The following is a 15,693-nucleotide window of genomic DNA, read 5'->3' on the forward strand; positions in this document are numbered from 1 at the left end:
CACCGCGGGCAACAGCGTCTGCTTCACGGGCAGAAATTCCTGGCCGTGATTCAGCCGCGATACAGACGCAAACGGCTGTGTGACCGGGCACTAAGGTCCAGCAGCAGCAAAAGTGATGAAGCGCCAGAGTCCATTGCCAGTAGGAGATCATTGGTTACCTTAATCAGAGCTGTCTCAGTAGAGTGGTTAGCCCTGAATCCTGATTGCATTGATTCATAAAGATTGTTCTCAGATATTAAATCATTCAGCTGCTGTGCCACTACTTTTTCAAGTACTTTGGAAAGTAACGGTAGGTTTGACACAGGTCTATAATTACACAAGCTTTCTGGATCAAGGTTGGGTCGTTTCAGTGTGGGTTTAATAACGGTCGACTTAAAAGCCGCTGGAACTACACCTGAGGAGATTGATATGTTCATAATATTTAGAACTGAAGGTCCAAGGACGCCAAAAAGACCTTTAATAAGTGAACCTGGAAGCAGGTCGAACTGGCAAGTCGTCGGTTTGGCCATATTCACCACCTGTTTAAGATTATCGAGTGACAGTTCACTAAAACGGGACAAATTAGCCACCATGTCGTGCATCTATAGATTTCAGCCCTTTAGTATGTGTTGTATTAATACTGTCTTCAGCAATTTCTTTCTGTGTGCATTGAATCTTCTTAGTAAAGAAGACCATTAAGTCATGGGCTGAATGGGTGGAACTATCTGGGATAGTCTGTTGCCTTGTAAGCGATGCTACAGTGTCGAAAAGGACTTTGGTATTGTTCTTTTGTGACGCAATCACCTTCGAAAGATAAACTGATTTTGCAGAGGCAAGGGCCGCTTTATACTTTAACAAGCTGTCACACCAGGTTTGATGGAAAACCTCAAGCTTGGTAGCGCGCCATTTTCTTTCAGATTTCCTGCATTCTTGTTTAAGGGATCTAGTTTCTTCATTAAACCAAGGCGTGCATCTTTTAGGTCGTGATTTAAGCCGTATGGGCGATACTGAATCCAGGACACTAGCCAGGGTAGCATTAAACTCATTCATGAGTGAGTCGATAGAGCCTTTGTATGAAGGAAAGGACGCAACTGCTCCTGGAAGAAGATCGGAGAGCTCAGAAACTGTGCCAGTGCTTATATCGCGTACGCTAAATCCTTCAGCTTTTTTAGTACTACATTTAGCTAGCACCTCGAATGTAACTAAATAATGATCCGAGATGACGGTAGTACACGGTAGGACCGTCATGTTGAGGTTAAAACTCCTCGAGTCAGAACCAAATCTAGAGTGTTTCCATCTTTATGAGTTCGCAAATCAACCAGTTGATTAAAACCAAATGCATCAATTAGAGACCAAAACACAACAGTAAGTGAACTGAGTGGGGAGTTCATATGAATGTTAAAAACCCCATAATTATAATTTTGTCTGCATATGTTACAAGTTCAGACAAAAGTTCAGCGAATTCGTCCAAGAAAGCTGTGTATGGCCCTGGTGCGCGATAAATAGTTAGTACATAAATTGACAATAGAGAGGACCGCATAACAAGAGCCTCGGACGCCTTGTAATTATTAGAGGTACGAGAAGTAAATTTGAGCGTTTTTTTTTTTTTTTTTTTCAGAAATGAGCGTGACACCACCACCCTTCTTCAAAGGGCGTGCTACATGGCTGCTCACGTAGTCTTGAGGAGAAGCCTCATTTAATGGTAAAAACTCATCCGGTCTCAACCAAGTTCTGCTCTGTAGCAGACAGCATTCAATCTTTTGATGGACTGCTGAACTTTTGCTTTTTGTTTTACTTATTTTACTTTATATTTTTGGGGTTTTTTTAGAGGATCTGTATCTAAATTGGTTAAAATAGAATAGAATAGAATTTACTTTTATCGTCATTCTTTGTAACCATGCACACAAATAATAAACTGTTTTGGTTAAAATAGAATCGTAAATAATAAACTGTTTTGCATGTTAGCACTGAAGAATGTTATGTTATTATTATTAATGTGTTCATTGTGTAAAAAGCAAATATTTTTTTGTTATTTTACTATTTCTTGTAGATCTATGTATATTTCAGGGATGCTGTGCAAAACATATGAAATAACTATTTACTAAATAATTTATTGCAGAAGTTTTTTATTAATAATAACATATTGTTTAAAAAAAAAATCGGGGGAACTGTTTGGGAGCCGAAAGAGTGGTTTTTCTCAGTGATCCGAGTCAAAAGAGCCAGTTTTCTTAATAGAGCTGTCCTTTGGCTGCGACCAGTAGGGTGTGGTGACGCTTGCCATGAAAACACCATAATGACTGAGAGCAGGCGATCTGGCATCATTTCCATGCACTTTGAAAAAAAAAACTTTGTTTATTGTGTGGTCTATATAGTCAAACTGCCAAGAAACATGGCAATGGCGAAAATTTCAAGCATTTTTTAAGCACTTCACCCGAAATTCAAGCATATTCCTGACCTTGAAAAAACATAATTAAAATTCACATATTCAAGGATAAGAACCTTTACGAACCCTGATAAAATAGCGTCAATGGCGGCGTCAACATCAACTGCACGTAGACCCAACACCTAGGCCTCCCCCAATTCTTTTGCACTTACTCTTTTAGAAATCTGAGTTGATGAGGATGAAATCAGGTATTACAATGCAACATCTGTTATAAGCCTGTGGGTTTCCTGTCTGCTTGAACCAGCTAGGAGTCAAAGATACGCGGAAATGGCCGGAGGAATATAAAAAGATACACCGAAGAGCGCAAATACAGGCACACATGCACATAAAGAAGAAAAGAAAAAAAAGGAGCAATGATGCTTTAATGTATGATCTCAGATCAGACACACTGAACTCCAGAAAAAAAGAAAAACTACACGTATCTTCTAAATTTTAGAGCATTTTAGCCTATATATATTTACTAAAAGCAAAGCAGACGTTGTGTATCATGGCAGTAGATTGGTTATTTAAAGAGCACGTTGGACAGTTAAACAAAACGGAGTTTGACTCGCCTCAGTAAGAATCAAGTAACAATCTAGCCAATACAGTTTTGATAATATGCATTGTACATTTTATGAGCGATATACGAGACTATGCCTGAAAAATATTTTTGAATTAAATGCATGCAGCGCAAACGTCAGTTGTTAAAAACTGCTGCTAATTTTCCTTGGTTTACAAGTATACAAATGTTTGCTCCTCATTTCATCTGCTCGCTCAGGAGATAATAAAGGTTTTCGACACTGGGTCATCATCAGCTGAAGCATCTAGAACCCTCATGAGCATCCGGCAGGGACAACGCACCATCGCCGACTACTCCACTGACTTCTGGATCCTGGCCAGCCGCAGCAACTGGAACTCAGAAGTGTTGGTTGACGTCTACCTCCACAGCCTGGCCGGCTACCTGAAGTTTGAACGCCCCGCCTGCTAATCTCGACGATGCAATTGCTCTGACGGCCTGCATCGATCGTCGGGTCCAGGTGCGACGACGTGAGAGGGGTCGCCAGAGTCGTCCAGTTCCCTGTTCATCTGGAGGGGTTGGCACCACCTCTGCATTCCAGCCACGACCCGTGATCCGGCAAGATCCACCGGAGGCTATGGAGGTGGGTCATGCGTTCCTGCCGGCGGCGTCTGTCTGAGGGCCTTTGTCTATACTGAGGTGGGTAAGGACACCGGGTCTCATCATGCCCGTAAAAAGGACGTTTGGAGGAGTCCGACTGAGCTCAGCCCACATCCAGACGGGAAGACCAGTACTCCAGGCTCACCTCCTAATCGCTGGTTCCACACAGTATTTGTCCGCCTTTGTTGACTCTGGCGCTGAGGCCAACGTCCTGGACACGTCCTTAGCGCGGAAGACGGGGTTAAGCTCTTCCTACTTCCAACCCCGGTTTCTGTCCAAGCTCTGGACGGTCACCTGCTGGGCACAGTGACACACGTGAAGATGAAGCTTTTAGATTATCATCTCGAGAAGATCCTAATCCACCTGCTCCCCCTCTCCTAGCCAGCCTCTCGTCTTGGGTCATCCCTGGTTGGTTCAGCACAACCCTCACCTCAACTGGCGGATAGGGGCGGTTCTGGAGTGGGGGGTTGAATGCCACCAGACCTGCTTATGCACTGCCTCTCATCCCCTCCGGTTCGGGCCCACTCCTTCACCGCCCGATCAGTCCAAGGTTCCCGACAGCTACAACCAGCTTCAGGAGGTCTTCATTAAGGCCAAGGCCACCTCGCTGCCGCTGCAACTGGGCACAAGCCCGTGCCGCCCTGCTTTGGGCTGAGCCAACTGCCAGAGTACCCCCGCTCCTGTCTACTGGGTGGGCCAGAGGGTTTGGCTGTCTAGGTGGAATCTTGCAAGCTGGCTCCCTGGTTCCTGGGATCATTTACCGTGGAGTGGGTGCTCAGTCCGTCGGCGGTTCGGCTTCACCTGCCCAGCACAATGAGGGTCCATCCGACGTTCCACATCTCCTGCATCAAGCCGGTCCTTCAGAGCCTGTTGACGCCGGAGGCGCCTCCAGCCCCTCATCTGCTGGACGGGGGTCCCATCTACAACATGCAACGCCTTTTCCCCTCCAGGCGGATGGGACGGGGTCTACAATATCTGGTGGATTGGGAGGGTTACGGTCCAAAGGAGAGGTCCTGGATCTCCACCAGGCCGTTTTTGGACCATACCCTCATCAGGGATTTCCACCAACGAGACCCCGACCAGCCAACTCTCCGCCGGGGCCGTCTGAGGGGCGCCCGCCCGTCTGCTCAGCCACCTCCTTTTCCAGCTCCTTCTGCTGATGCTGAGCCGCCTTCCTCCGGGGATGAAGCCGGGGAATCGGACCAATTTGAGGAGTACTGACCCCCTTTTTGCCGACCCCTCCTCCCAACTGGTTGGTGGTGCCAGTTTTTCTTTCCTTTTGGGAATTCTGGAGTCGTCCCTCAATCCACAAGCGCACTCTGCTCTCCCGGCTTTCCGCCTCGCCACCTGTTACCGGCCGCGAGTGCTTCCTGTTCCACTTGCCCAGCGAGCACCAGATCGCTGTTTTTTTCCTCTCTCCCTGATCCGCCCCGATCCCTTCATAAAGTATACGCATTTGGGTCCACTGTTTGTTCCGGTCGTGACACTCTAATGACCGGGCAAGGTGCCTAATTGGTTTTAGTGCATTTTTAATTGTTGTACAAATCACGAGTGTTTTCAATAAAAAATTTATTGTACCCGTTTTTTGTGTGTTCATTATTATATGCCACATCATTAAATGAAGTTCATGTTAAATTGAAGAAAATAATAATAATTAATCAATTATTTGACCAATCCAGAGAGAAAGAGGGCCAGTAGCTCAGGAGGTAGAGCGTTCGTCTTGGGATCAAGGGATCCCAGTTCGAATCCCGGCTCTTCTGTGTTACATGTCGAAGTGTCCTTGGGTAAGACACTGAACCCCTAATACCCCTAATAAGCAGTTTAGCGTCTTACATGGCTGCAATACAAGGCCGCTATTGGGAAATGTGAAGCACACTGTAAAGCGCTTTGGGAAGTAATTGACTTGAAAAGCGCTATATAAATGCAGATCATTTCATTTCAGATTTGGCATGCTAAGATGTTTAAGGGCTGACTATTCAGCCTGGTATTCTTTGAATACTCTTCTCTAAATTCACCCGTCAGAGCTTTGCAGTGCTTGGCCATTCGCGTCACCACCTCGCCTTTGTAGCATTTTAATCTAACTCGCAGGTTCTTGTGAAAAAGCGATGCTGTGCCGTTAAAACAGCTTCCAGTTGCTTGACTTTTTCACAGAATCGGTTTCCAGTTCGCTTGTCGTAGTCAACATGTATTGTTGGACAGTGCCTCTTGATATTATAGTCTTAGAAAATAGTCAGTCTCTTGCTTAATTGTTTCGGATTTCAGTAAAAAAAAAATACTCCAATTTCCACGTGTCCTGGAAGTGGCTGCCCTCACAGTCAACTTTCCCTTTTTTCTATTTACAGTCGTAATGTCGGAAATGGGTTGTTCTAAAATTCTCACGGAAAGCCAAGAGCAAAATTGCCAAAGGGCCACTGTCATCAGTTGTAGTAATTGCGCATTTATTTGGCCAAATTTGTTTTATACTGCGGTCAACATTACTGGCGGGCCACATATTATTCATTTTATGACATGGGCTGCAGGCCAGTAAAAATTCATACAGGGGCCGTAACTGGTCCCCGGACCGAACTTAGGCCTAATCGTTTCAATAGTCAGAGACAAGTCTAATATTATAATAGTGTTTAGTTCTAGCGCGTGTGTGTGTGTGTGTGTGTTTGTAAAAACACAGCTTTCCCCAAGATGTTTACACAGAAAATAAATAAAAGCTGTGCGTCTGTGTGCACAGCAAAGAAGAAAGAAAGAAAGAGTGTGCTTTCAAAAAAAAAAGTATTAAAAATAAAACAAAGTGACAGTGTATTTTGGCGCGTCCGAGAGGTAAAAAACTTCATTTATTAAAATAAAACAGAACGTTGATTTAAATGATGAATTTTAAAAAATACATCTATCTATCCATCTACCCTGTCATATCCCTCGAGAGACAGAACTGGAGTAGTAGTGGAACTGGGCAAGCGTGTGGATAAGAGAGTACTCGGTTGGTTTGGACACATGGAGAGGATGGATAAGGAGCGAATGTTGAAGGGGATCCACAGCAGACATGTCCAAAGTCCGGCCCATGGGCCAAATGCGGCCCGTGGTCAATTTTCATCCACACCACAGCCTCCGTCATAAAATCAATAACGCCTGGCCCACGTGTAGAATTATGTACCGGTAATACATTGAGCAGCAGCGCAGTTACCTGCATGTTCTAAGTGCTGCCATCTAGAGGCTCAAATAGGAACAGCCAATTAGTATGTGAGGCCCGCCAATTTTCTAAAATGGCGGCAATTAACAAAAGGAGGAAAGTTGACTGCAAGGGCCGACGGTTCAAGGATGGGTGGAAATTGGACTATTTCTTCACTGGAATACGTAACTACTGTGTCTGCCTCATTTGTAAAGAGACAGTGGCTGTTTTTAAAGAGTTTAGTGTAAAGCGACATCACGAAACAAAACATGCTTACGCATATGACAAGATAACAGGTAATGAACGCAGCGAGAAACTGAAACATCTTGAAGCTAGCTTAATCTCACAGCAGCAATATTTTACAAAAGCTCGAGAGTCGCAAAGCATTGCAAACCTTTCACTAAGGGTGAATTTATCAAAGACTGTGTGATGACAATGGTAAAAAATATCTGTCCTGAGAAGCAGCAAGAGTTTGCAAAAGTCTGCCTGGTACGTAACACTGTGGCGCGCAGGATTAAGGAGGTGTCATCGGACATCAAAAGACAATTGGGAATCAGAGGAAAGGAGTTTGACCTTTTTTTCACTCGCTTGCGACGAAAGCACAGACACCTCTGACACTGCTCAATAACTTATTTTTTTGAGAGGAGTGGACAACAAAATGAATAATACTGAAGAACTACTTGACCTACAGAGCCTGAAAAAACAAACAAGAGGAACAGATTTATTCTCTTCTGTTTGCGTTGCCGTGGATAACATGAAACCCCCGTGGAATAACATTTCTGGGATAGTTACGGATGGCGCGCCATTGATGACTGGCAAACAAGGCGGATTAGCAACACTAATAAGTAACAAAGTAAGAGAAGAAGGAGAGAAAGCTGTACAACTCCATTGCATCATTCATCAGCAAGTTCTGTGTGCTAAACATCTCCGATACGAACAAGTTATGGGGCCGGTGATAAAATCAATTAACTATATCCGCTCCAGAGCGCTATGCCACCGTCAGTTCCAACAGTTTCTCAGCGAGATCCATGCGGAATATGGAGATGTTGTCTATCACAATGATGTGAGATGGCTCAGTCGGGGTTCTGCACTGTCACGCTTCTACTCACTTATGCAAGAAATCGGTGAGTTTTTGACTAAAAAAGGACAAACTATGGGAGAACTAAGTGACCCAATTTGGTGGGCTGATTTGGGGTTTCTACTTGACATTGCAAAGCATCTTAATGTCCTCAACACCAGTCTCCAAGGACCAGATGCAGCCATAAGCCAACTATATTCACATGTCAAGGCCTTTCGAATCAAGCTGCAACTGTTTGAAAGACACCTGTCGTCGACCCAGCCCAGCACTGCACACTTTCCAGCGCGGCATGAAATCATGGCCAGATTCCCACAGAGCGATGTCAGTGTGCAAACAAGGAGGTACGCGTCAGATATTCCATCTCTGGCTGAAGAGTTTAAACGCTTTGAGGACTTTGCAGCAATCAAGAAGGAGATCACTCTTTTTTCCTTACCTTTCTCCGTGGACACAGATGATGTTCCAGACCATTTGCAGCTGGAGATCATTGAGCTGCAGTGTGACGTAGAGATCCGCGGTCAGCACCAGCAGCTTACTCTCGCCAACTTTTACCGACAGCTGAATAAGGACAGTTTCCAGAGATTCGAGCATTTGGTAAGAAAATGTTAAGCTTGTTTGGGTCGACGTATTTGTGTGAGAAGACATTCTCGGTTATGAACTTAATGTCACGTAGCGGAGCGGGGAACAGGAAATAAGGACCCATTCGCGTAGACGTACTCACAATTTATTGGGGGAAGAGAAGGAGGGCGCACAATCGATCCGGGAATCGATGGTCGCAAATGAAAAGAATGTCCAAAAACAAACGGATCAGACCAAAAACAAAACAGGATCAAATACGGGCAGATTCACAGAACTAGGCATTTAACAGGATTTAACAGAAGTCTCACATAAGTCCACAGAGTTTAACCAGGTTTAACAAACAAACGCTCCAGCAACGCAACCTTCAAAGTAACACGTTTAAATACTGTCAAGAGGCAATCAGTCAATGTGACTCAGCCGGTGTCCATGGGGGGGGGCAACTGGGCGTCGCGGCAACTGCGCCAGAATCCGGCGCCACCCGGCTGGAACCAACTGGGCCCCAAGGCAACCGCGCCAGACACGACACTTAAATAAGAGCCATGTGAGGACACGGCTATCGGACTATCACTTAAAAGACATCTTGTGCATCAATACTACTGCCATTGAGCCAGACCTGGCCTTTGTCCCACATTCCAGATCTCAGTTTCACCCATCACACTAATGCGGACAAGTCATGATTTTTCATTGAGGGGTTCAAATCTAGCTACGGGCCATTTAACACACCAAATCTGGCCCCCTTTGCAAAAAGTTTGGACACCCCTGCTGTAGAGTATACATAAAGTTAAACGGCACTCCAGAAGAAGCAAAAATACTGTGGATTCGAGAAATGCAGGAACTGGACAGATTTGCCTGAAGGCCTAGATAGAGCGGTAAATACATATGACACTGGACAACCTCGGATAATGGTGGATTCAACTAATACAATGGCATCCTGGACTGACAACATGGACACCTTTATTACAGATCACAGTAAAATAATCTATCATAATATATTAGGCCACAATCTACCGGAACAGAGCATTATTGATCACACTGACCACAAATTTCTATCAACTAGCTCAGACAATTGCAAATATTATACTGTAAATGAATATAATACTTTTGTTAAATCTGAAGGGAAATTCTCAATAATTCACTTCAACAGTAGAAGCATGTACACAAATTTTGAAGACATCACAGAATGCTGACAGCACTTTGAGAACCCATTTAGTGTGATTGCAGTTTCTAAAACATGGTTCAGTGAGGAAAAGGGAGTTAATTTTGAATTAAATTACTATAATTTGAACTATGTAAATAGAACAAACAAAATAGGAGGAGGAGTAGCTATATATGTGCACAAAAGATTCAAATCGAAGATAATACAAAACATGTCATTTGTAATTGCTGATTTACTTGAATGTCTTACAATAGAAATTATAAATTAAAAAAGGATAAACATTATATTCAGTTGTGTAAATAGATCACTGGGCTGAAATCTTGAAAGCTTCACAAACTGGGCTGAATAAACATATTCAACAATAGGCAACAAAACACTATTCATCTGTGGAGATTTCAACAACATTCTAATGAATCCAAACAAACATAAAAACATTGATGACTATATCAATATAATGTACAGTATGAGTTTGTACCCAACTATATTAAGGCCTAGTAGAATCACTTCACGGCGGCGCAGTGGTTAGCGCATGTGCGGCACAGTTCATGTCTTGGGAACCTCCTGCGTGGGTTCAAATCCAGCTTCAGACTTCCTGTGTTTCTATGTTCTCCCCGTGCTTGCGTGGGTTTCCTCCGGGCACTCCGGTTTCCTCCCACATTCCAAAAACATGCATTTCAGGTGAATTGTCCGGTCCAAATTGTCCCTAGGTGTGCATGAGCGAGTGAGTTGTCTGTCCCCATGTGCCCTGCGATTGGCTGGCAACCAGTTCAGGGTGTCCCCCGCCCACTGCCCGATGATTGCTGGGATGGGCTCCAGCACCCCCGCGACCCTACTGAGGATAAGCGGTGTAGCTAATGAGATGAGATGAGAATCACTTCACACAGTACAACTCATTGACCATATATTTATAAAAAATATTGAATTTACAAACATCAGCGGATTACTGGTTTGTGACATTTCTGATCACCTACCAGTATTTACAGTGTATGATGAAAAGGTAACTAGACAAGAATCAACTAGGGCACATATGTCAGAGTCAAGGCCCGCGGGCCACATTAGGCCCGCGAGAGGGTTTTACCTGGCCCGCGTGACGATATCAATATATTATTAGATCCGTCCCGCAGGCCGCTGCAAGCCAGCAGCCCGCAGTACGCATGAATACTACATTTCCCACAATGCAACGGGGACGCGCCGAGCGGGAGCAAAGCGGGAGGCGGTTTGATTTATTCAGCAGTCGATCAGCAGCAGTCATTAGCATAACAGCAAAAATTAGCCCACAGATACCCATCAACAATGGCTAAACGGAAGGTGGACACTGAAAACCGGGGCTTTCAAACAAGGTGGGAGTTGGAGTACATGTTCACGGAGGTAGCTGGAAAACCTGTGTGTCTGCTATGTGGAGAAAGTGTGGCGGTGATGAAAGAGTATAATATTAGACGGCATCATGAAACAAAACACACGCCTCAAACAAGTAATGTAGAGTTGTAGTAATACAGTACTGTATATAAATGTATGTAAATACAGTAATAATACAGTAATGTTTCCTGTGCAATTACACATTTGAAGTTTTTACTCCGTTCAAGTTTAAAAGTTAAATATGCACATAAAGAAGGTCTTGTTTTTTGTTGTTCCCCTCGGGAATTTTAAAGCTTTATTGTCTATGTTGACTATGTTGTTTATGTTTGCCGACTCTGTCCTGGGAGTGTTTCTTGTTTTTCGGCTTTTCATGGAAAATAGATCTTGATGTGGACAACAGTCTTTTGATAAAATTGTCTCCTATTTAGCAGAGAAAATGACTTTTGATTGTTATTATTTGTTAATCAGTAATTCCTTTTTTTCACACTAACCCAGAGAAAGCACAGAAAGGAAAGTCAATGTACATTTGAGCAGGACAGATGAGGTCCAGTGTGTTGATTGCTATTGGTTTTAAGTAACAAGAGATTTTTGCACTTTATTTTATTGTATTTCGAGGCAATATTTTTTTTTAATAATTTCAGATGATTGAATGATAGAAAATGGTTATGAGTTGTTGTTATGAGATATGTTATGAGTTTTTTTATATAAAGGACATTTGTATTTTGTGCCTGCTGAAATTAAAAATGACTGACAGAGTCATAAGAAAATATTGCTTTATTTATCCAATCATATTGTAATATATTTGTTGTGTTTTCAGTAGGTTAAATCTTGGTTTCAGTAAAGATTGGACAGTCCGGCCCTCGGCTTGTAGCCAAATGTTTTATTTGGCCCTCCGTCCATTTGACTTTGACACCCCTGAACTAGGGTATATGTTTACAAACGAGTTAGAACTGAAGAGACTTTTAAATCACTCTATGAGGAATTAGTTAAACAAAACTGGAATGCTATATATGGTACAGATGATGTGGATCGTGCGTTTTACATATTTTGGGAAATATTCACCAACAAGTAAAACAATAACTGTCCAATGGAACAAACTAATATCAAGAATAAATCTGTAAAGCATCCATAGATAACTAAGGGTTTATATAATACTTGTAAGAAAAAAAAACACCTTATATAGAAAATGTATTAAACTAAGAACTGAGGAAGCCGAATCCCGATGTAAAACGTAAAAAAAAAAATTGACAGGAATAATAAGAGCGAGCAAGAAATTATACCACACCAATTTATTACATTATAACAAAAGTAATATTAAAGGTATTTGGTATATATTAAACAGTATAATAAAAGAAAAGAATGTAAGTAATGCATATCCAAACTATTTTATTGATAAGAACAGTGACAATTATAATTAATAGCTAGTTGTGGAGAATTTCAATAGTTATTTTGTAAATGTTGGACCAGAGCGAGCTGCTAATATCCTGCTTCCTCAGTTCTCTAAAATATTAGAGAAACTTTACAATAATAGACTAGAACAATTTGTAGATAAACATAAATTTATTAATGAAAGTCAATATGGTTTTAGATCAAACAGATCAGCAACAATGGCGATTATCAATGCAGCAGAACAGGGGTGCCGACTGCGGCCCGCGGGTCAGTTTTTATTGGCCTGCAGCAAATTCTGAAAATATAGTTGAATATGGCCCGCACATGGCGCTTGAGCTCAACTCTGTTGCACTTCTCTGTTTTAACACTAGATGGAGCCAATAACGGAAAAGGTGCTTCTCCACCCATGCATTTGGGATCCCCTGAACTGGAAAACATTGGAATTGTGTTTTCTTTGCTTATTTAATGAACCTTCTTGTCATTCATTTGAACTGTCATTAAAATTCAGAGTGTATTACTGTCTAACTTATTCTGACACAAAATAGATTTATGATAATTCTAAACCCTATCAGTGCAGATAAACGCTAATTTTGCAACTAAAAATAGGTTAACAACGAAATAAGAGTAGATGACATAGAATAGAATATACCTTTATTGTCATTGAGTGGGAAAGGTGAGATGGCACAACATTCATTTGGACAGGTAACTTAAAATTAGTTTTACCTGGTTATATCAGTATCAGAAATTATTTTCCCCCCATTTTATTAACACTCCACTTATTGAAACATGAATATTTTGTTTGTTTGTTTGTTGGTACATGATTCAATTGTTTGTTTGTTTGTACATGATTCAAATTGAATCTTTTCTTCCGGCGCCGTCACGAATGGCAGCCACTCCAGCAGCTCCCGTGTTATTTTCGATTGTTCTCGATTGTTCTCAGCTCAGGGATGCTGCTGGAAATGTGAATTTCCCTTCGGGGATGAACAAAGTATCTATCTATCTATCTATCTATTGTTACAAAATGGGTTGAACATATTGTGACAACAAAATTGGGCGTGGCACTCCAGTCTCACATTTAACAGTGAGGATAAAAGAAAACAAAGAAGATAAAGGAACTCGTTTTTCAGCCAGTCGCAGGGCACACAGGGACAGACAGGTCACTCGCTCATTCACACCTAGGGACAATTTGGACCGGCCATTTGACCTGACATGCATGTTTTTGGAATGTGGGAGGAAGCCAAAGGGCACGGAGGAAACCCACGTAACCCACGGGGAGAACATGCAAACTCCACACAGGAAGGTTCGATCTCATGACCTCAGAACTGTGCCGCACACGCGCTAACCACTGCCCTGCCATGCTGCCCGAAATTAAACATATTTAACAAAATAAATATTACCACTACTCAAACCTAGTACAAGTCCAGTAGCTTTTCTTTCTTTTGTCAAACAGCATAGAAGCTACACTCAGGTATTGCTGAGGTTTGTATTCAAGACTGTATCGCTATATACAAACAATGTAATCAACATTTTTTTCTCCTCCTGGCCCTTTCAAAAAATGTTCAAGCCAATGCGGCTCGCGACTCAAAAAGTTTGCCCAACCCTGCAGTAGAAGAAATCACCCATAGCTTAGAAAAATATAGATACGCAGTTGGGGTATTTATTGACTTATAAAAAGCATTTGATACCATTAATCATAATATACTATTAAAAAACCTGGAGATATGGCATCAGGGGCGTGGCTTTGCAGTGGGTTCAAAGTTATTTGACTGGGAGGAAGCAATATGTGAAAATGGGAAAGTTCGTAATACTTGGACATCTCCAGTTATTTAATTTATATATTAACGATGTTTTTAAGGTTTCAAAACTATTGTAACATTTTCAGACGACACTAACATTTTTTGTTCAAATTATATATATATATATATATATATATATATATATATATATATATATATATATATATATATATATACACAAAAGAGAGAGACAGAGAGAAATAAATAACATTCAAGTAGTGTGAACAGACAGCAATAGGATTTTGTACAAATGCATATAATTTTATGATTTTATTAAATTAATAAACATTTTACATATAGTGAGGGACAAAAACTCACGGTCTAGGGTGTCTGAGTCATTGCTGCTGGTGGAATATTTCCTCCTCTTTGTCTCAATCTCCATCTACCGGGCCACCGTCCGGATGAACCATAATAAGAGAGAAGGAGAAAAAAATATCAGTGAGAAAACCAACTCAAACTATGACAACAGATCAGCTTTTGTGGCAGTTAGATTTTAATAATAGTATACAGTAATGTACAATCATATTGAATGAGCAGCAATACATCTAATCCACGTGTTTTTAAGCAGAAAACGTCTGCAATCAAGCTGACAAAAATCCTCACTGAATGTAAATTATGGAATTCAAAAACACAAATGAAATCATAAAAATTTGAGTTAAGCTGAATGCTTTGCCATGACTCTTGTTTACGCATAGGAAGCTGCACACACACAAAGTCAGAGATATGGTCGTCATGGGATACAGACAAATGCATCTGTGATAAACACACATTAACTAACTCCAGGCAGATGTACAAAAGCTACACAACGCGGGTTGTTTACCTCGGAATACACACGTACACAGAAAGTAGAGGCCAGTCATTTTGATGGAGAATGTTTGCATATAAATTGCTTCATAACACTAGATCGTGTTGATATGTGTGTGCGCTCTGGCTTTTCACCTTCACCTATCCCTATCCCCACTCTCTTTCACTTTTGCCCAGCTGAGCATGATAAAGGTGAAAATATTGGAATACAACTTAGTAGTTTCATTAAACAGTGTGATCTACGGCTACAACAACAAATCGATAAAAACTATCAAAAGCATTGTAGTACCACCTTGGTCTGGCAGAGGACCTCTCAAGACTGTTTTTAAATTTAAAAAGTACTTGTTTTCTAAAAGAAAACATTTTTTTAATGAACATTGCATTATAACAATCAAAATTGGCATGAAACAGTCAAACACTTCAAAGGTAACCATTTACAAGGGAACAGAAAGTGCTGCAGAAATACAGAGTAAAAATCAATCAGAAAGTAAATTAATGAAACAAAAAAAGTATAATAGTGACATGTTTACCTAAACACAAGGGGCATATTCTTAAGCATCATATGCATTCTGGGAATGTTTCTCAGATTCAAATATCTAAACCCCAAAAAATAGTTGACACAATTTTGAAAAGTGGGTTTACGTTTTTGATATTTTTGGGTGAATCATTTTTTTTTCTACACATAAACTGAAATGTATTGCTCTTTATGTTTTGGATTTGTATGATAAGTCCAAATGTAATATGATATTTGGATAAAGTTGTCATGATTACCGATTGGGAGCACCTGCGACTGTTTAATTTGC

At 41.5% G+C, this 15,693-nt stretch overlaps 1 protein-coding gene across 2 annotated transcripts in view; it reads right to left on the reverse strand.

Annotated features, from left to right (window-relative positions):
- Window positions 1–15,693, reverse strand: part of jade2 (jade family PHD finger 2) — a 182,423-nt gene that overhangs the window by 141,176 nt on the left and 25,554 nt on the right. For both annotated transcript variants that reach the window (XM_088320904.1, XM_088320901.1), the window contains exon 2: window positions 14,405–14,468. Coding sequence is in view for 1 of the 2 variants with exons in the window: in XM_088320901.1 (XP_088177027.1) it covers window positions 14,405–14,468 (64 nt within the window). In the remaining variant the exon portion in view is untranslated. The remainder of the gene's footprint in view (window positions 1–14,404; window positions 14,469–15,693) is intronic.

This window comes from Urocampus carinirostris, chromosome 17, assembly GCF_059441175.1.
Source record: "Urocampus carinirostris isolate Australia breed hairy pipefish chromosome 17, RoL_Ucar_1.0, whole genome shotgun sequence".
In the NCBI taxonomy this organism is placed as follows: domain Eukaryota; kingdom Metazoa; phylum Chordata; class Actinopteri; order Syngnathiformes; family Syngnathidae; genus Urocampus; species Urocampus carinirostris.